The sequence below is a fragment of the Momordica charantia genome (genome assembly GCF_013281855.1).
Source record: "Momordica charantia cultivar OHB3-1 chromosome 1 unlocalized genomic scaffold, Mcharantia_2.0 BLBB01000001.1, whole genome shotgun sequence".
NCBI lineage: Eukaryota > Viridiplantae > Streptophyta > Magnoliopsida > Cucurbitales > Cucurbitaceae > Momordica > Momordica charantia.
The window spans coordinates 22,107,653-22,129,544 of record NW_028275157.1 but is presented as its reverse complement, the minus strand read 5'-3'; the positions used below and the strand labels follow the sequence as shown (position 1 = coordinate 22,129,544).

The window sequence follows — 21,892 nt, the reverse complement described above, 5'->3', positions numbered from 1 at the left end:
AAATAGTATATTTTTTTGAAAAAAAAAATTGGTTTGCAATAATTTTATCTTTTGTTATTTTTAATAGTTTAGTTAGTATATTAATGATTTTTGTATTTAATTTACATTTAAAAAACAGACCCAAAATCTTAGTCAAAATTTGAAAGTTAACGTTTTGGAGTTGGGTTGTGTTATTTTCTGATATTTTTAAATAAATTTATTTGCTAACGATCGATTTAATTTGTAATGTGTTTTTTTATCATGAAGAACAATTCTATAATAGATAGTGTTCAAGATTTTATTCTGGTCAATAAATGTGAATGTTTCTAGGGATATTTAATTATAGTTGAATTAATTATTGGTAAATAAAATAATTCAATTAAAAAAACAAAGAAAAAAATCCTTTGCGACAGAAAATCAAAATAAAATGTGAATGAGACATAGGTCAAGGTCTCTTGCGTAATCATACAGGTCTTATTGGGCTGCTAGATTAGTGACCAAAAAAATAAAAGTCATTTTGTTTAAAACTCACACGCTCAGGGAGGGGAGCCCACACGTGCAGAATAATGTTTTGAGAAAAAAATAATAATAATAAAAAAAGGATTTTGCAAGGACAGCCAACGTGGAACATGTAATCACATGCGGATGGGTCCACGGAGAAGAAGCAAAGCCTCAAATTGGAGGAGCACGTGACGGCAACATCCCCAACCCCTCTGGTTTGTGGGACCCACTCTCTGCCCCTACCCTACTACTCTACCCTGTTCCACGGATTTGGAAATTATTCCTTTTCCCAATATCATTGCCATTTATTTCATTTCAATCATTTTATTAGTAAATAATTCAAATCCTGATTTATAACCCTCTATCCACGCTTCCAGGGTATAATTTTATGAAAACTTTGTTTTTCTACAATTACAATAATAATTAAATATTTAAGTTGTATCTATTTTGTACCATTAACTTTTAAAAAAGATTATAATATATTTGTAAACTTTTAAATTGACATCTAATAATAATAGATCTATGTTGTTATCTCTCCGTCTTAATAAATTTAGATGTTTGATGATGTAAATGTTAAATTAACAATAAACATAAAAATGGATTCAACACAAAATTGAAAATTTATAGAATTATTAAAAGATATTTCAAATACATTGACCGGACAAAAACCACTCTAAAGTATAAGAACTAAATGTATTTTAAAAATTCATAAATTTAATAAAAATGAGTTATTTTTAAATTAATTTATGTAACATTTAATATAAATCACGTGTTACTTATTTCCAAGTTTGATACAAAGGAAAACATCTCCAAAATACAAGTTGATGTGATTCCACATAAATGTACTATTAAATTTAATGCAAAATTGCTCAAATGCTAATTTGATAAGATATTACTTAATTTTAGAGGTTGGAATATTCTACTCCTTGTTATTAAAAAAAAACCATAAAAGAAAAATTGTATACAAAATTTAAGTAAATATCAACACGAAATATTTGAAAAAATACAAACTAAAACCAGAATAAGTTGGAAAACTTAGGGATGATATATATTCCTTTCTAATAACTACTAATCTAATTAAATATTAGATATCTTTCGTTGTAAAAAAAAAAACAATTAAATCCCTTTTGACGACAAATTTTCAATCAACATCATTATTAATTAATTTAAAATTCAAATTTGTAGCTAATTTATTTAGTATAAAAAATTATAAAGAAAGGTCCAAAATCGGAAAATGGGAAGTGAGTGATATTAAGAAATCCCCAAATGGATCGTAATAGAGGATGAGATTTGAACTCTTCCTTCATTATTAAATCATTATATATATTTATTATTTAATATGTGCCATTGCCAATTGCCAATTTGCCATGCACATCAATCAAACCCTTCTTTCTTTTTAACCCACACCCAAAAATCGCAACGCACTCTGGACGGCCCTGATTCGGCCACGTGTTCCCTCCCACAGTTCCACTTTCACCTTAGCCTTGAAGTCTTTCTCTCTCTCTCTATAAAACCAAAAGAAAAAGTTTTGGGCCATTTCATTTCAGTAGAATTTTCCCCCCAACTTTAATTTGCACTTCCTCTGAATCCTCAGTCAAACCATTTTCTCGAGTTTTCGCCCAAAATTGTATGTTACTCAATAAACACATCACTTTCCTCGTCATTTCGTACCAACAAACTCGTCCTCTTCTTAATCTCTCTCTCTCTCTGTTTTTCAGCTGCGTTACAGTTTCAATTTCTGCGAAAATCTTGATCTTGGAGTGATTTTGGGAGATGGGTTTGAGTTCAAAACAGGTTTCGATTGATGGGTTTGATTGGAGCAAGGCGCTAATGCAACAGCTCCCAAAATTGCCGAGCTCCGGCATGAAACGATCGCACCACCAGAATCAGAATCAGAACCAGAGCCAGAGCCAGAGCCAGAGCCAGATTCAGATTCCGGCGGCGCCGGAGCAATTGAAGTGCCCAAGATGCGATTCAACCAACACCAAATTCTGTTACTACAACAATTACAACAAGTCTCAGCCCCGCCATTTTTGCAGAGCTTGTAAGCGCCACTGGACCAAAGGTGGGACTCTCCGTAACGTCCCCGTCGGCGGCGGCCGCAAGAATAAGCGCATCAAAAAGTCAGCCACCGCCACTTCCACCAAATCGGCGGCAGCGGCGGCCAAGAGTAATATCGACGGTGTGACGAACCCCCATCATCTTCAAAATCTTCCTCTGTATCAGGGGCTGATTTTTCCGCCGCCGTCTACCGGCAATTGGGCGGAATGCGAAAATTTCACAATAAATTATGGGATTCTAAATTCTCAAAATCCCGATTTCTCCGCAGTTTCAACGACAACCTCTGCGCACTCCCCAATTTCCCCAAACGTTTGTAATTACTCGGATCAAGACTTCAAACCCATAGAAACAGAGCAACCCAGCAGCAGTACCCACCCATGGCAGCTCCCGGGCGGCGCCGACATGTCGAACAGCTGCTACTGGAGCTGGGACGACATGGAGCCCTTCGCCGCCACCGATCTCAACATTCCTTGGGACGATCAAGACATCAAACCTTGAAAATTTAAGCTCACCCAACCCCAACCGTAATTATCAATCAATGCATATATCTAATATAGTTTTTTTTTTTTTTTTTTTTTTTTAATTTTTCCTTCCCTTCTCTTCTTATATATATAAATCTTGAAGTTGGCATCCGTTTGTTGTATTCTTTGAAAGCTCGATGTGGTTAAATTTTGGTATTGATTTGACTTAAAAGGGTTTCCATTGTTGAGGGATCGGAGATGGTAACTTGTAAGTGGAGTGAAAATGAAACTTGGAAGGAAGAGAGGGGACAGAATTGGAAACGTAGGGCAAAGGGAGATGGAGAATGAACAATGAACAACCAAAGATGACAGAATGTGATGGAAGATTCTTGTGGATATATATATATATATATATATATTATTATATGTTTTTGGAGTGACATTATTACTTGGGTTCTTTTGCTTACCTTCATTCCACTTGCAGAGAATCTCATGGCTGCTCATTTTGCAGGCTTTTGGTTTCCTCGTTCTTTTATTTTTCAGTTCTTAGAATGCTGGAAAATCCTTCTCAAATCCCACCTCTTTCTTCGTGTGCTACACGAAGTAACTTAGATTGTTTGATGAACATTAACCACTGAATTTTTTTAATTTACAGATAATTTAAATCAATTATGCATATTAACATGTTAAAGTGAACATAAAAAAAAGAGTGATTTTTTTAAAATATAATTTTCAGGCTAAAATAGATGTCATGACATGTACTTTTCTTGGTACTGAAAAGAATTTTGAAAGTCGAGGGAATATAGTAAAATAATTATGAAATTTAAAAACCAAGATTTAAACTAATACTATTTGTTTACATTGTAACCAATTTAATGGACAGGCAGAATTTTCATATTGATTTCTTATTATTGCAGGCAATAATGTAGATATTGTTTTGAAAACTTAAAATAATAATAGAAACAGTAAAATTTTCCACTAGACATGTGTACGAGAGGGGTTTGAACTCATCACCTTTTGGTCTTATCCACTTAAACTATATTCGGTTTAACCATTGCAACTATTAGTTGTTCTTAGAATCCATATAAATGAATTAAATTTACCCAACCCATCAACTTAAACTTTCTGGTTGAGTGGTGGTTTATTCATCCGTAGATAGATAAGGTAGATAATCATGACATTACATGTAGAAATATTTCTTGTGCACTACACAAGTATTTGAAATGTTATTTGGAAATGGATGGCATTGGCATGCAAAAATAGGATAAATCTAGTCAGCAGCTACCCCCTATATCTCTTCTACCTTTTTTTTTTAAACCATGTTATCCTTCTTTCAACCACAGTAAATAGTACTTTTTCTATAACACCTTTTTTTTTTTTCATCATCATCTTGCAAAATAAAGAATAGGAAAACATTGGCCCCGACGAGGGAGCGCAAAGGTGGTCCATTGTATGGGAGGCTTGACTCAAACTAATTTTTGTTTTCAAATTTATTTTTTAAAATTTTTAATTCAGCAGCTCCTAAAAAGAAACCCTTATTTCCATCCCATAATTAAAAAAAAAAAAAGTACTGCAAAAAATAATAGTTACTAGTGGATTTTTTTTGAAATTTTATTATTATTATTATTTTAATACATCAAGTGGGATTGAGGATTCGAACTTACGACCTCTTGGTCGGAGGTAAATACCAATTATCGTCGAGCTAAGCTAATGTTGACTTTGAAATTTTATTTTTAAGAAAGAGTTTTCAAACCACTCATACATGTACCTAATTTTGACCAATTAAATCATATATACATATAATATTTACTTATTTAGTGAGTTCTAAGGTAAAAAAAAAAAAAAAAAAAAAAACTAAGATTAGTATTGATGAAGGCATTGAATTTAAGGCAAAGAGCATGTGAAGGCTAAGTGAATAGCATAGCCTTCCTACCAAGTTTAATTTCATAGGAAATTTAAGTAATGTCATCACTTATTTGGACACTTTCCCTCTTGTATTAAATTGGTCATTCTCCATATTTGCAAACCATGGATGCTCTTATTAGGATGTGCCTAAAACCATTAATGAGGTTGTAAATAACATCTTGAAAAATAATTTTTTGAGACCTCATATTTTTATCTTTTTTTTTTGTCTCATCATGCTTTGTAACAAAATAGGATTTCTGTTCTGATACTATATTAAATTAATTTACATCAAATTTAAAAGTTTAAGTGGATGAGTTACGATAAATTTAATCATTTATTTGTATTCTTAATGCAACATTTTCTTTTAATCATTGATATTCTAAAAGTTAGGAATGCTCCTAATGAGTACATAACCCAACCCTCATTTAGCTTCTTTTAAATAATTGAGTTGTTTTATTTTCATTTCGTTCACGTAGGAAAAATAGTGAAGCAAATATTTTATAGTAAAAAAGAGAAATTTTTTTATTCTTTTCAAAGAAGAAATTGAAAATTAATATTGAATTTACCCATCCATGATATTTTTACCATTATTTTAATATCGAGATTTGAAAGCAAACAATAGGTCAATAGATGTCAAATACGCCGCCGCCGGCACGGCCGCGAGTGGGCATCAAACGCGGAAAAATTTGGGCCTTTTCTGAGCCCAGTAAGTACAGTGAGTACCATTGGGCTCTTAATAAACCATACTCATTTGAAGGAATATTTGAAAATTCCAAGCTTGTTCTACTCTATCTTTTCTTTTTATTTAATTTAATTTACTTATAGATTTTACAAAGTCTCTGAAATTCTCTAGAAAATCGTTTTAATGATGCATTTTAGTAAATTTCAGAACACACAAAGTCAACTCCATAATATAATGATTTTTTTTTTCTTTTACTCTCTTAAGGCGACTTCATAATTTTCTTGAATTTTTTTTAATACAAAATTTGCCTCGTCACCTGAAATAAAGGATGTGTCCTCTCATTCTGATATTTTATGTTAACTACAGGTTAGTTTAATAACGATTTTGAGCCAAACAGAGCATAAATCAAGTGGTTAAGGCACATATCTCCGACTAAAAGATCATGGGTTCGAATTACCTTCCAATCCAGGTAGAGCATAGATGATGATGTTGGTGTGAAAAAATATATTAGAAAGAGAAAAATATATAAGGAAAATTTTGAAAAGAAAAATGAGAGTTATATATTAGAATATATATATATATATATATATATATATATATTTTGGAAAAAGAGAAAAATAGTAAATGTTGTTACATTTCAGTATTTATAGATGTATGGGTTTTTTTTAGGACTTAATTTAAGAGTTTAAGGTTTAAGAGATTTTATCCAACTGTGAAGACATCATATTTTAAAAAGAAAAGTTAAAAAAACTTATTAATTTTTCCAGTAAGTTACTAGATCTAAAAGTTCATATAAATACCTCTCTTATCGCACCCTCTCATTACACACAACTCATTGAACCTATCTTCTCTCTTATGTACATTTTCAATTATCCCTATTTTGCCCTTTTTAAGAGCAATTAATTGGCCAAAAGAGAGGTGCCAACCTCTAGTTACAGACTGATTTGAGCAACACAACATTTCAGTTGGGTTGTAGTATCTGGAGGAGAAAAATCAGATAATACCTACTGCACCAGTGATTTATAAAGAAATACACACATAGCGGAGGGCTTGAATCTCCTTAAAAGATCGAGCGAGATACCTGCGACTCAACCTAATTGCTTACAAGTTTGTTTGTCAATATTTACTTCAATTATTCTATTATTTATAATTCTTGCAATAATTGTAAGGACATTCAACATGAATAAATATTTTAGATAGGAAAATTTTTGAGATAGAAATATAAACTTTTTAGAGAAAGAAAATTCTCCGAAAAATCTGTGAAAAAAACTTGAACATGAGAGAGAATGTGATTTTGAAAAAAAAAATTTATTTTTATTTTTAAATTTCTTGAAATTTATCAAGAATTTTAGAAACGTTTTAAAAAACAGAAAAAAAAAGTCTATCTTTCAAAAACTAAAAATAGAAAATAAATAACAAACTACTTGAAACTATTTTATAATTCACTGGCCAGTAGTCAGAATTTGTCTACCTAACATTTGTCTCTTTGATCTAGCCGCTTGATTGTTAAGTTCTTATGTTGGACGACTTTTGTTAAAAAAAAAACAAACTTAATTATACATAAAAATAATAATTATTTATTTTATATGAATTCTTTTGTTTACTAAATTTTATGCTATATTATATTTAACGTAAATCAAATGTGTCCCATTAGAAATCACGTACCACTTCCCCTCGTGACTCATCATCAAATCCAGCTAATATACGATGTGTTGGCACCTTTACACTATTTTTTATTGGACCAAAATCTAACCTATTTTTGTCAAAATTTGAAATTTTGTAATTTTTATTTAAAAATTACATTTATTTTGTTATTATTTTAAATATGCGTTATTGTTTTAATTATTTTTAAAATTACATTATTCTTAGAATTGACCCAAGTCATCTATTAACAAATTATGACATTTTTTGTGATGGAATTATTTAGGGTCGATGTGTGACATTCCTATTACTTATTTTTCGTTTCCAATTTTATACATTCGACGACTATTTATATTTTTTGTTTTTATTTTTAGTAACATCCTCAAAATTATATAGAAATTTTGGAAATAAAAAATTCTTACTGTTTCCAAGTAATTCTAAAACTTAAAAGAAAAATATTGTTTCGTTATTATTAAATCCATGAATGCTGAGGACATGTAATTTGAGTTTTTTAATTAAAGAAGAAGAAATATAAATAAAAAACTAAAATGTTATTACATGGCAGTGGTTGAAAAGAAGAAAACCAAGAAACAAAATAAAATAAAATAATAATAAAAAGATACGGTAGGGGGAGGAAGAAGTGAGTGAGAGAGAAAGATATTCCACGTGATTCATGTCAAATGCTGAGAGAAGGAGAAATGTTTTTTTTTTTTTTTTTTTCCATTTTTTAAATTTAATAATCTGTCGCTCCCATTGTTTTAAATCACTTTTTCGACCTATGGGCGGTCCACTTCATCAGACATTAGAAAGGGTTAACATAATATAATTGAGCTGATATTAAATTTTAATTTACTAATTTCTAGTTCAGTTGACACTTTTTTTTTTTTTTATCAAATTTGAATTCTTGCTAATATTTTTCATAAATATATTTAATTATATTTTTAGATACAATGATTAAAACCGATTAATTATAGTCTAGTTAAGCTAAAATCAGACAATATTTCGAAACTTGATATGTTGGAGAAATTTCAAACACCAAAAGCTTATTTTTTTCTCAACGTTATAACTCACGATTAGTTCATGTGAAGTCTAGATATTCGCTTTATCTTGTTTTCTTTATTTATTTTGTTAATCATATTATTGGCTTAACAAAAGAATTTTTCGTCAACTTAAATATAGGTTAAATTATTGAGACATATATTCTCGATCAAAAGGTCAGAAATTTCAATCTTGATCATCTCTATATCTATATCGTTAGAAAAAAAATAATCCAAACAAAGGACTCTATTTCAAAGTTGTTTTTCAATAACAAAAATGTGAAAGATGATTCTATATGTCCCAAATATCACTTCGCTTCAATCCTTGCTTGATCACTTGAAGTGAAAAACATGAAGGACAATGTTGTCTAGGAAAAAAGGACTGGAGGAAAATTTTACTTGCAATCCAAGCTTTTGGAAACTTCCTAATCATCTTGTTTAGTAAGATGTTAGATTTTTTTTTTTTTTAAATTTCTATATTTTTTAATCTTTGAATGACAAAATAACTATTTCAGTACCTCTTGTTTGTTTGGTTGATAGGTGCAAAATTTGAATTAGTCAATGCATTATTTAACACTTTCAACATTAGAGGTTAATAATTAAGACGACAATGGATGAATCCCACTAGAAAACTTTAAAGTTAAATTTCGGATGAGTTTAACCTATCTTAGAGATCGTGTCCAAGTAATCGAACCATTGATATAAGAGATGATATAAGTGTTTAAATTATAAATAGATGTTGGCCGACGATAATTTTGCATCTATTATATTAAAAATATAACATTTTCTCCCTCTTGTTCATATACCTATTTCAAATTCACGATCTTGAAATAAAAATTTTCAGTTTCAGAAACGGCAGATAATAGGCGTTGACATGTTGTGGTAGTTGTTTAAAACAGGAAAAAAAATAATAATGAAAAGATCAAGGCAATTCCATTTGTCGTTTTGCAGATAAAATGTGTTGTTGATTCGTGTACTATCAAACAAAATACAAAGGATTAAATAATTGAAGAAAGAGGCGCGAGATTCACGACGACGTCGATATATATAATTTTGGCAAAAGCTTAAAAGACGAAAAAGTAACTCTTCACAACACAGTTAAGTAATTTTACATTCTTAATGAAGGAGTTCCTTCCAAAACTTGACTCAATGATCAAATCGTTCTCACTTCCTAATAAATTTGACAACTCATTATTTTTTAAGAAAAAAATTATTATTTTTGTATTTTTCTCACTTAATTGTTAGATGTTTAATGATAGTTCAAAAGAATTCATATAAATAATGAATTAAATTTATTAAATCCATCAATTTAATCTCTTAAATCGAGGGGTGATATCACGAAAGAAGATACTGTGTTCAAATCCGGGTAGGTGAATGTTTTACGAAATTCGACTCGAGTAGAGAGCAAGGGAAAGAGAAAGTGAAAAGGAAAAGAAGATAGAGGCGCGGCGCGGGGCGATGGAGGCGATCGAGCATCAGATGATAAACACGAATGGCATCAAAATGCATGTTGCGTCCATAGGCACAGGCCCTGTGGTTCTTCTCCTCCATGGCTTCCCGGAGCTGTGGTACTCGTGGCGGCACCACCTCCTGTACCTCTCCTCCGTAGGTTACCGGGCCATTGCGCCGGACCTCCGCGGCTACGGCGACACCGACTCCCCGCCCTCTCCCGAGTCTTACACCGCCTTCCATCTCGTCGGCGACTTAGTCGGCGTCTTGGACGAGCTCGGAATCGACAAGGTCTACCTGGTCGGCCACGACTGGGGAGCCTACGTGGCCTGGTACTTCTCCCTCTTCAGGCCCGACAGGATCAAGGCCTTGGTCGCTCTCAGCGTCGAGTTCTTCCCCAGAAATCCCAAAATTTCTCTCATCGAGTCTTACAGAGCGGCCTACGGTGATGATTTCTACATGTGCAAGTTTAAGGTCAATTCTTCTTCTTCTTCTTCTTTCCCCTGTGATCTTCTCCACCCAGATCAGCATATGATCATTTAATTATTATTATTATTAATTCTAACAGATTCCAGGATTGGTAGAGCAAGTTTTTGGGTACATGGACCCTGCGGAGCTGTTCAAGGGAATATTCTCTAATAGAAGCACAAATCCTTTATTCATGCACGAACAGAATAACGCCGCCAAACTCCCTTCTTGGCTGACCGAACAAGATATCAACTATTATGCTGACAAATATAAACGCAAAGGCTTCACTGGTCCACTCAACTACTATCGCGCTTTCGACCGGTAAAATTAATTGATAATGAGAAGAATAACTCACGTATGTCTTCTGTTGTAAGTTGCATTAATGTTGTTGTTGCAGAAGCTGGGAGCTGACGGCGCCATGGACGGGAGCACAGATCCAGGTGCCTGCGAAGTTCATCGTGGGGGATTCAGATCTAACTTACCATTTCAAAGGGGCCAAGGAATACATCCACAAGGGGGGGTTCAAAAGGGACGTGCCATTTCTGGAGGAAGCAGTGGTGATGGAAGATACTTGTCACTTCATCAACCAAGAAAGGGTCCATGAAACCTGTGCTCACATCCATGACTTCATTAAGAAATTCTGAAACTCCCAATTTCTGTTGGGACTTTTAATTCTACTTTTGATTACTCTTTTTTTAATTTACTATGGCTTGGAATTCGTGTTCAAACAGTGGCCGGCCGATCCGGTTCGGTAACTTTCTTTAAAATTCAATAAAGATAGTTTATCAGTACCCAATTCTAACCATTCTTAAAAATTTATGTATGATATGAGGTAGGGGTGTTCAAGGTTTCCGTGATTTTATGGTAGAACCGAAATAGAAACTGCACAATGTATTAAGTTTAATTTTTAATTGTTTTGGTTAAAAATAACTTAAGTTTTAATGTAATTTTTTTTGGTTAAAAATGTAAAGTTTTAATTAAATAAGATTCTGTTTTAAAAAGAAATTGATTTTATTATTATTATTATTATATACAAATTAGGATTTTATTCAAATAAATGATTTTTTTTATATTAAGAAACAATTTTTTTTATATTAGGATTTTATTATTATATACAAGTGTTTCTACAGACGACTTTAAACCCTTATTTCGAAAAAGAGAAAAAAATAAAACAAAAACTTGAAAAAGAAAAGAAGTGAGGAAGAAAGAAGAGAAGTGTTGAGCCTTGAGGAAAGGAAAAAGAAAAAGAATGAGAAATAGAAAATAGAAAATAGTAGAGTATTGATTTTTAACTTATTTGAAAACACTTCATTTTAATTTTTTTTTTCCTCTCTCTCCGTCGGTAATTAAAATAATGTGCGAACATGATTAACTGACATTACCTAAAAAAAAATAAAAAACTGCCGTTGTTTAAGTAAGTGAGGTGCAGCTCTAGCGGTTGAAATAGGGAACACGAAGATAAGATAAAGCGTGTCTTCATTTATCACTGTGACAGGGGGGAGAGAGAGGGAATTTTAAAAATAGAAAGGAGAAAGAAAAAAAATGTCAAGTTGAAAATGTATATAAAATTAATAAAAATTAACACATTATTTAAAATATCCAACTGCAGACTGCCATGTTACATTTTCATAGTCAACTTTGTTTGGGAACCATTTAAAATTATTGGTTTGATTCAATTTGTGTAAAACTTTATAGTAAAATCAAAAGAATAATAATAATAAAAATAAAACGTCTAGCACTTCTATATTCAATATTGTAACGTTTCGTTTGTATAAAGCATAATTAAAAACCAATAAAATTTTCTACAAAATAGAATAAAATTTGCTATTAAATTATGGTAACTTGTATAAACACAATAGAAGGAGAGAAGCAAGATAATACTATCTATATCTTTACACTTGAAAAAAAGAGTCTTTAACAGATTTAATTTTCTTTCCTACCTATAAATTTCTAATCTTTACAACCTGTGGAATATACTACTAAGGGAATGGGATGTAAAGAAAAGTCAACAAAGGGATGAAATTGTGAGTGGAGTGACAAAAGAATCAGTGGGCAAAAATGGAATTTCAAAGATTTCTATAAATGCTATTCACAAGTCTTCTTCTGGTAAAAGGAGCTCGGTCGTCAAATCTTCTGGTCAAAGTGACGTAAATTGCCCAAAGAATGTAAATATGGTTGGACAACTTACTTTGTAAGATTAGAGCCAAATGCAGCCAGCCTTCGCCACCCAAAACTTGATATGATATGTGCATGCATATGTTAGCCTAAATCAGCCATTTCCAAAGAATAATCTTGTATCTATCATCACATCATAAAAAGGTAGTTCAGGTCTTCTACTGTCAGACGAGTTTGTCGACCGCCTGCTTCGTCTTCTCCGAATGCAGATGAAACCATCTCTCTTTTCTTTTGCTGCACAGAAGTACATGAATATATTGAATAAATAATCAAATTAATGGACCCACAGAAATGGCAGGCGGAAGTTCAGATCATAAAACAATTTTCCTCATTATCAACAACTTTGTGCAGGAACAGGGCATGCATGTTAAATTCATGGGGATTTAAACTAGATCAAAGAATGATCCAGAGCTTTTCAAACCAACAATTAAATGCAACATATATTTGGTACCTGAAGGGCTAATATACGATCCTCAACTGTATCCCTTACAGTTAATCTCAGCACTGTAACAGGACGGGTTTGCCCGATTCGATGTGCTCTATCAATTGCTTGATCTTCAGTTGTAGGATTCCACCAAAGGTCCAACAGAAGAACATGACAGGCAACAATCATGTTTAGACCAAGGCTGGCAGCTTTCAAAGACATAATCATGACTGACACCTAAAAGGAAAGGGAAATTAGTGAACCATAGATATATCAACATGTAAAACAAGTAGTGAAGTAAAAACAACGTGCATTGTTCCTATCAACAAATAAGGGGAAAAATCATCCAGTATGCTCTACTGAAGTGAGATTATTAAAATAATATTAAAGTACAGGGCCACCGCATTTGACAAACCTCCGGAAGATTGTTAAAATCCTTGACTGCTTTATCTCTAGCAAGAACTGACATGGTACCATCAAGTCTTCTGTACTGAATGGATGAATTTTTTAGACAAGCTTCAAGCAAATCTAACATTCCCGTCCACTGAGAAAAGACTATAGCTTTCTCTCCGCCTATTTTACTTGATTCGCAAGAACTTTTGTTCACAGCTGAATCTTGATACTCGGGAACTTCTACATGCAGTTCTGCAGATGGAGCATCTGTTAATTTCTTACTGGCTCCATCAAGAGCAGGCTGGGCAGGGCTGTTTCTTGCAGAAGAGTCCTTTGGTTTAGCCAATGACAACAGAACCTCAAGAGCAGCTCTAATTTTAGAAGACTCGTACATATCTGAAGAGGGCACCATTGAGTCACCAACAATAGAACCAGAGCTAACCATAGAATTTTCCTCACCAAGCTGATCAGAGTGAGAATTGCATAATGCGGACTTGGGAAACAATAAAGATACATTAAGACGAACTTTGCATCCTGCTGTAGGACACTGACTGTCATCACCAGAGAGGTGCTCAAAAATGCATTGCTTGCAGAATACATGACCACACTCTGAGACAACCTCATCTTCAGGTGGATCCTACAAAAATGACCACAGAAGTTTTGAGTATAAAAAATCTCTGACAAGACAAAAGGATAGATAGAAGGAGAACAAAGAGAACATTGAGATATAAGCAAAGTGTTTGCATTGATCAAAGGAAGTAAATGGAGGTATAAGAATATATATCCATGAGTGCAAGTAAAAAATGGAGAATGTTAAACATATTGCTTGTATTTATACTTAACCTTACCAGTTTCAAATATATGACAATATAGGAAAAGCTCTAAAAAAAACAAGGAACAGAAACATTTCATTAAAACGATGAGGTATACAGAAGGGAAATGCACAGATATCAGAAACACTGTAGTCATAAAGGGAGGCCAAAAGGATCCTTCTCACATGAGTATTATATTATAAACCTGCATATATCTCTTACATTATTATAAAAGCATTAGTCAGAGCCCAATCAGCTACATCATTTTTGAGACAACAAAGCCAAGGTCCAGAATACCTCAATTTATGTTCAAATTTAGAGGGGAAAAAAGGAGATCCAAATTCAATATTTTGTACATTTAGCAAAAGGTCACAATAGCTGTTAAGTTATTGTCTTCCTGATAACTAGCAATTAAACAGGTGGTTTGAACTAAATATGTGATACATAATTCCACATGTACTAAACCACACAACATACAGTGCAAATCCATGGAAAAATAAATCACGTTGAAGGGAATAAATGTGTAGAAGGTATACATTACAGATGCCACAAATAGCCAATGATGCTTCCAAACAATTCAGCAAGGAAATCTGTTTATCCCGAGGAAGCTTCTTAGCCACGTCAACTGAAGATCTCCATAATGATTTAGAGTCATAAGGTTTAACAAGAAGAGGGTGATCACAAGCTTGTCGAAGGCGCAAAAGCATCAGTAATATGTTGACATAATTTTGTTTAACAGTGCCAGCAGCTGCATATTCCTGGAGAAGATTTTTATTACTTAGTAATATTAGAAAGGAGCAGAAGGTAATTCGCTATCGTAACTGAAGTTCAATGCATACAGGGAATGCGAAGAAAACTATACATAATATCGTTTCAGGAAAACATACTTCATACTGAGCCCTTGAGTCAGCCTCCAATTTAGAGTAGAAATCACGTTCTTCCTCAGTAAAATCCACCTTTTTCAGTTCCACAAATTTAGGTGGCAATGCAACAATAGGTTGCCCATCAAGAAGTGTGCCTACAACATAAGTACCGGGGGAATGATCTAAGTTAAATTGGCGAGCTCATACAATACCAAAAATGAGTGCAAATTCAAATAGAATCAAGAAACATGGTCGAAGCATAACCCACCACATGGCACAAATGAAACCTAATGAAATTGCCTAACAAATTACAAAAAAGGAAACTATGTGATGAATAATATCTAAATGTAACATTTTACAAAGTAGGTAACTGGAATCAAGTTGAACCAAGTAGGTCACGGGAATAAGCTAAACCAGAACAAACAAACTCGGGAAATGAGTTACAATTCTTTACATCATCAAAATGATAAGACAATTGATAGTAAGTGATAAGCCTCGTAGATAATCTCAACTATATTGAATTTAAAATAAAGCTGGCAAATCCGCCATCCATAAGACCCAATTCCTTAAAACACTCTAAAGAAAACTCACAAGGACAACAGAGAAGAGTTCTAGCCGATCATTTTTCCGTGATTCGATCACATCATCAAGTTATTTTCCATTTTAAAAAAAAAAAGATTGCCTGTACATGGTTGAACTGGAGAAATTTCCAGTCACATCAGGCACCAAAAATCAGAAAGACTAAATGGTAATCTATAAAATAAGTTGAGAGGTCATTTGAGTCGGGCCATGGTCAAGGGAAGTCTTCCTCACCCTAGAGAAAAAATATGAATCTAATTCTTCAGTCAAATTTTAGAGTAGCGAGAAGGAAAGAAAAGATAGTAAAATTTGAAAGTAGTGAGAAGGAAAGAAAGATGTGTTCCAACTTTCGGGCAAAACCAAAGACAATTTATTTATTTATTTTGATAGGAAATTGCACTTTTCATTAAGATAAATGAAAAATAATACAAAACCACGGGCACACACAGCCAATTATTATTGTAAATAATTCCAAATCTTTGAACCACATGAAATCAGTACACGGAAGTTTCAAGTGATCTCACCTTTTGTGCGACGTAACATTATTGTCCTTAAAATGGCTTGAAGTTTTTTGTATCCTTTGGATGGATTCTTGTTGATTGGCACCTTAATTGCTGAACAGAATGATTTATATGCAGCATAGGGATCGTATCTGAGAAACCTAAAATAGCTATAGAGGTCATCTATAGCATTTTGAATAGGAGTTCCCGACAAGCACCATCTACGTTTTGCCCGCAGGCCCCAACAGGCCCTAGCTACCTGTGTTTTGTGATTCTTAATACTCTGGGCCTCATCCAATACTACTCGGAACCACCTCACTTTGGCAAGAGGGCGGGCAACTGACTCAAAAATTTCATTGTCCACTCCCTTCTTGCTCTTTGAATGTTTCCTATCAGAACCAGAGAAGTTTTTTCTTTTCTTGCTTGAAGAAAATTGCATGGGTAGAATAGCATGATCCTCTGTATTACGTTTCTCATCATCTTCTTCATCAACGCCAGACTGCTTGGGTACCTCCATGCTCACAATTGAATACGTTGTTAGAACAACATCATATTTGGCGAGCTCACAAGGATCCTTAGTTCGACTACTTCCATGGTATACAAGCACTGACAGATTAGCTTTACCAGAAACCTTATTATGCAATTCATCAGCCCATTGCCTTAATACACTTGTTGGACAAACAACGAGAGTTCCAGCTGCTGGCCTGCCTTTAGCTTGTTCTGAAGTGCTCTTGCTTATTGTTAAGTTACTTGGTGGAACTTGATGAGTAAATTCTTGTTTTTTCCCATCATTCTCAGGAAGTATATCATCATCGTCATCCAAATTTAAAGTCTCCAACTCATCATGTCTAACATTAGGGCAAGCTCTAATAGGGGGAGGCCTTTCCTTTAGTATTAAAGCAATTGTCGATATTGTTTTCCCCAATCCCTGAAAGTGGCCCACCATGTCAATACAGCAGAGAAAATAAAATCTATTTACCTCTAGATATCAACCAAGTTCTGAGAGTTGAAACCTGATCATCTGCAAGAATTCCCCCCGAGCAAGGTACACTAGATGTCTCCTTCTGAACCATCCAAGACAAAGCAATTCTCTGTCCAGACATCAGTTAAAGTTAATAATAGAACAACATATTACAAATAAATATAAATAAGGAAAAACGTGTTTAAAAAAGAATAGGCAACCTGATGCCTTAAAAGAGGAACTTCTAAAACACCATCAGGTGGACTAGTTTCTGATTTCGGCTGAGAAAGATCCTGCAATGCTCGATAACCTGAGTCTTATCAACTTCTCCATCATATAAACAAAGTCATCAGAGAATGATACAGGAGTACGTTAAAGTTTTACCACAAGCATGCCAACCCTTTTGTACTCAAGAATGTACACAACCAAAATCAGATATAGTAAGGACGACAAATCATTAACTTCAAAATTTTTGTACTCAAGAACGTGTATAAAATTTAACAATGTACGTGTCCATGGCAGAACTCAAAAGCATCTGATAGCCTAACCTAACTACTGTTTCAGTAAGTAATCAACTGATTATGAAACTGTTGAAGAAAGCTATGACCATATATCAAATTTCTATTTGATTTCTTTTTTAATGAAACAATTCCGTTGATTTATGAAATTACAAAATAGGGGGAGTAAACTGCAGTGCGGTCTCAAAAAATTTCACTGTTCAGCTTCAAATTTTTTTCTTCAGATTAAACCTGCTGCTTCAAATTGGCAACATATTTCCATAATTTTCAACATTGTGAAGGATCTATTTAGTTATTTAAGAAAAGTATTAACAAAATCGACAGTACATATAGAGTAAACAAGATATAGAGAGAAATTGTTAAAAAGACCTAGGAATAGATTTTCATTTACATTCAAGAACATTATTTCTGCAACTTGCAGAAACAAAACTCAACAGGAACTAACATGTAATTCAGATGTCTGTGTAGAATAAACAAGATTGAGAGAGAAATAGTTTTTAAAAAAATCTAGGAATAGAGTTTTATTTACATTCAAGAACATTATTTCCGCACATGTTACAACTTGCAGCAACAAAACTATACGGAACTAACCTGTAATGCAACTTTTAAGATGTCTATGTCTTTTGCTTTATGTCTCATGCTTCCTAATCCCATTCCAACATAGTTCGGAGAACCACTGACTATAGAACCTTGTGAAGCAATAATAGAGTTTCCAACCACTAGAGATCGGTTTGATGGTGCCGGATGACTCATATCTTCAATTATACAGATATCTGGATCATCCTCCAAATGGGCCTTGTCTGACAAATTACTGTGAGTTGATTCAGGGCTGACTTGTGGATGGTCAACACCACTCCTACATAGAGTTAGTTTACAATCTTCACCATCCTTGATGAAAGCTAAAGTCTGATTGCTTAAATTGGATGAATGACCATTGGGAGAATATTGGTCAGATATATATAAATTCTGGATCCCGCCATCACTAGGTCTGCTGGATGTTCCACAGGCCATATCTTGAGAATTGAAAGCTCTGTCAGATGCATAAAACGCGTTCTCCACCTTGATAGATTGCCATGGCCCACTACTAGATTCAACCAGTGAATCCATCGTTTCATTCTTCACTTGATCAACAAGATCTGTGCAGGATGAATTCAACCCAGTAGACATCGGGAGCCCCATTGATGCCGGATCAATAGGAAGGTCGTCAGCATGAAATGGATAATGCCCATCGAGTGATGAAATAAAATTCCCACTATCATAATTCTGGTTCCATCCCTTTACATTTGAGTAACCATCAAGAATTAAATCCTTTGAGACTGAATCTCTTGAAACTGATTTATGACCCGTAGCACCCTGCGCATACAAATTCATTATATTACTTGAGCACAGGCTATTGGATGGAAACTCTCCTTCATGCATCATGTCCATTGTCATGTCCCCTTTTCCAGAAACAACTTGAGAATCATACTCACTCGGAAAATAATATTGAGAAGAAGCAAGAAAAGGTTGCTCAGCTGTAGTCCAGTATGGCATAGCTGAATAAGGGGCCGCAACGTCAGTTGCAAAATCAAAACTTTGGTCTACTATGGACTCAATAGGAACCACTTTTTTTGAAGAGTGCTCTGCATCAAACAAAGGCAACTCCACTGAAGCACATGAATTATTTTCTGAGGATCTCAAGGTTTCTGTGCCCTTTTCATTCAAAATGCCACGATTTCTCAAAGTTACATCTATATCTTCCATGAAGCCATGAGATATATCTGCAATTGTCAAAACAACATATCAGTGTGAAAATGCCAGCTTCTGAAAATGAGACCAACTGCAAAAGCAATGATTGGCAGAGTAAACACTTTATTTCACTAGAGAAAGGTTAGTTCTTAATCCAATTACAAATAACCACTCACATCTGTCAACAATAGTACTTTCCCCTCATAAAGTCGAGATAAAGCTAAGGGCCAAGAGCCATGGTCTAAAACATGAAAACTGAAAAGTGTTCACTCCAACAGCAGAAGCATCTATTCTAAAAACTCGTTTCTTGAGTCCCTTCAGGAAAAACTAATAAAAACTTGTTTCCTGAGATGAAACTTTTCATCTTCTCTGGATGGAGAATCACCCTTGGAACTTTGAAATAACATTATTTTAACACTAGACAAAGGAAAAATGAAGAATGATAATCTTTGCAAGACTTCAAACAATCTCTGTAAATGGGAGTAATCAAGGGTATAAAACCACATGTCTAGTTTTTGTAAGTTGGCTCTGGTAATATTTTAAACCTTGCTTCTTTGTTACAATTTAATTCACTTACAGAAATGTGTAACGATTAAATCTCAAGCATTAAGAAATGTATTTGAATAATTACATTACGTTTTGTTATTCTGAGGGTGTTAAATAATATACTCATTCAATTTTCAATTCTACGTGTTTTTTTTAGATTGTTTGAGTTATTCATCTAAATAAAATAGCACTATTTAACTGCTCACCTTTTGAAGTCAATGACTAATCATTACAAGAAACTAATTTTTTACAAAGAAGGTGACCAGACCAAATTGTTAAGAGCCAAATTACTAAGCCAGAAATAAATCTAACCTTATCCCCACCCTAGAATAAGAAGTCCTTATTCTGTACAAAGAGCAAAATGTGACTGGAGGTTAAGCCAAAATAACTCCTTGAGGTGCACCTTTAAGTTTTTAAAACTTTAGACCAATCTAGCCGTGGATGGTATACATAAAATTAAAGTGACGATTCCTTAAAGATTATAACATCCTCCAACTTTGAGCATTATAAGAAAAACTAAATCTATTTTCATATAAGAATAAAGAATAGTAGCGGTGAGGTATTCATTCATACTAACCGTTCTGCAGTTGGAAATTTTCTTGGTTGGAAGCATCAAAAGCAGGTTGGCTAGTCGATACATTATTTGATGACAAATCCTCTGGCTTACTCTGCAATGTTTATAAAAAGTTATCCAAGAGAAAGCGCCTAGTGAGAAATAATATAAAGATTCTGTAGGCAACCTGTTAGCAAACAGAACATTCAAATTGAAAAAAATCTAGCTAAATACAATGTCCATTGGTATCACCGTATTTCTGCACTATGCTTAGAGGTCAAACGTCTAACAGTACTTTCATCAATTTCCAGTTTAAAAATTACTTAAAGGATGGCCTATAAACGAAAAGAAGTGGAGATATGAATTTTGCGCTCTTTTAACAAATTCCCACGAAATAAATGACACAATGATGATAATATTACAACACCATGTCTCAATTTCATATAAGTCATTGGATGCGAGATTTCAAGTGACCCAGTGGACAGAATGACCGGAATAACGTTTCTAGAGTACGTTAACTGACAATATCACACCCAAATGATTTCAGTAAATCACAAGTTTTGAACTAGCTAAACTGAAGTTGATAATATTACATACGAGATGTCGTTCTACCGATAATATTGTAAGCCAAACGATTCAGAGACATAAAGCTTTAACTAGTGCTTTCTCCATTATTTCACCTTAGATGAAGATAAACGGTGCTCTGTAATATGAAGTTAGCACGTTTACTCGAAATTTTAGGGAGAATCAGCTGTTAGCACTGATCATACGCTTAAAGCACCAACTCATTCTAAAGGGTGCCACCTAGAGGGGGAATTGCAACTGCTACAGTTTCCCAAGCATCCAAGACCCCTAATTTCATTTAAAAAGAAATCCCCAATCCCCTATAATCAGCGGCGACAAACCTACCTGCATAGGATTCAGATCCTCGTTCAGAATATGAATAAATGTTTCGAAGTCAATGGACATAGCTTCGCCGAAGTCATCGCCATCCGCACCAAACTGCAGGGGAAAATTAGAACCCTCATCCGCCATCAACATGATCGAAGAAACCAACAACTACCGCCGGCCAACGTTGTCTTCCAGCCACCGAATCGGAAGCAGAACCGATGATTGATAATCCTTTATAACAATTTCTAAAACCTCACCCGCGATTCACACGAGAGCCCGCTTCATTCACTTACCCGAATTCACCAGGAACTACAAAAGAAGCTGAGGGATTCATCTACTAAAAGGAAGTAAAATTCTGAGAAACTTCGGGTGGGACTTTTCCTCCCCAATTTCGGATGGAGTAGAAAGAGAGAGAGAGGAGAAGACAAAGTCGCGGATCGAATCGTGAAGACCACGGATTCCGTAATTTTAAATAGGGTTTCACAAGAGTGCGCAAATTGAGGACTATTTCGTGGATTTTCAAGCTGACATTAATTTTTCTTTTTTTCCTTTTTTTTTCTCGTTTCGCTTCTTTTATGTCGTCTGAAACTTTGAAAAGCCGTGAGAGAAGTAAATAAAACACCGCACTCCAGATTCTCTTTTTCCCTTTTTATTTTTATTTCTTTATTTCTTTTATTTATTTTTTTTTTCCTTTTTCCTTTTTCCATTAGCCATCCATCGCGCCTTCACAATTCCCACCCCCAACGGCGAAGATAACGGTAACAA

The 21,892-nt window shown here is 34.0% G+C and overlaps 3 protein-coding genes across 3 annotated transcripts; 2 read left to right on the top strand and 1 right to left on the bottom strand.

Annotated features, from left to right (window-relative positions):
• Nucleotides 1-1,985: 1,985 nt before the first annotated feature.
• LOC148213447 (uncharacterized) lies at nucleotides 1,986-3,218 on the top strand. Its single transcript, XM_088118814.1, has 2 exons — nucleotides 1,986-2,107; nucleotides 2,199-3,218. The coding sequence occupies exon 2, from the start codon at nucleotides 2,254-2,256 to the stop codon at nucleotides 3,037-3,039; it is 786 nt and encodes a 261-aa protein (XP_087974940.1). The 5' UTR covers nucleotides 1,986-2,107; nucleotides 2,199-2,253; the 3' UTR covers nucleotides 3,040-3,218.
• A 6,390-nt stretch (nucleotides 3,219-9,608) lies between these two features.
• Nucleotides 9,609-10,975, top strand: LOC111012406 (epoxide hydrolase 3). The gene is made up of 3 exons (XM_022286551.2): nucleotides 9,609-10,190; nucleotides 10,285-10,505; nucleotides 10,582-10,975. The coding sequence occupies exons 1-3, from the start codon at nucleotides 9,726-9,728 to the stop codon at nucleotides 10,826-10,828; spliced, it is 933 nt and encodes a 310-aa protein (XP_022142243.1). The 5' UTR covers nucleotides 9,609-9,725; the 3' UTR covers nucleotides 10,829-10,975.
• Nucleotides 10,976-12,046: 1,071 nt separating this feature from the next.
• LOC111012322 (helicase-like transcription factor CHR28) lies at nucleotides 12,047-21,661 on the bottom strand. The gene is made up of 11 exons (XM_022286425.2): nucleotides 21,146-21,661; nucleotides 20,261-20,351; nucleotides 18,001-19,169; nucleotides 17,113-17,184; nucleotides 16,944-17,021; nucleotides 15,955-16,858; nucleotides 14,876-15,006; nucleotides 14,525-14,746; nucleotides 13,199-13,813; nucleotides 12,811-13,020; nucleotides 12,047-12,593 (listed from the first exon to the last, which is right to left on the bottom strand). The coding sequence occupies exons 1-11, from the start codon at nucleotides 21,275-21,277 to the stop codon at nucleotides 12,489-12,491; spliced, it is 3,729 nt and encodes a 1,242-aa protein (XP_022142117.1). The 5' UTR covers nucleotides 21,278-21,661; the 3' UTR covers nucleotides 12,047-12,488.
• Between the last annotated feature and the right edge of the window lie 231 nt (nucleotides 21,662-21,892).

Coding starts and splice junctions, on each gene's coding strand:
- LOC111012322 (XM_022286425.2), bottom strand. CDS start 21,277: ATGTTGATGGCGGATGAGGGTTCTAATTTTCCCCTGCAGTTTGGTGCG. Junction 20,352..21,145: donor AGGATCTGAATCCTATGCAG/GTAGGTTTGTCG, acceptor TAAACATTGCAG/AGTAAGCCAGAGGATTTGTC. Junction 19,170..20,260: donor AAATTTCCAACTGCAGAACG/GTTAGTATGAAT, acceptor TGACAATTGCAG/ATATATCTCATGGCTTCATG.
- LOC148213447 (XM_088118814.1), top strand. CDS start 2,254: ATGGGTTTGAGTTCAAAACAGGTTTCGATTGATGGGTTTGATTGGAGC.
- LOC111012406 (XM_022286551.2), top strand. CDS start 9,726: ATGGAGGCGATCGAGCATCAGATGATAAACACGAATGGCATCAAAATG. Junction 10,191..10,284: donor TCTACATGTGCAAGTTTAAG/GTCAATTCTTCT, acceptor TAATTCTAACAG/ATTCCAGGATTGGTAGAGCA. Junction 10,506..10,581: donor TACTATCGCGCTTTCGACCG/GTAAAATTAATT, acceptor TTGTTGTTGCAG/AAGCTGGGAGCTGACGGCGC.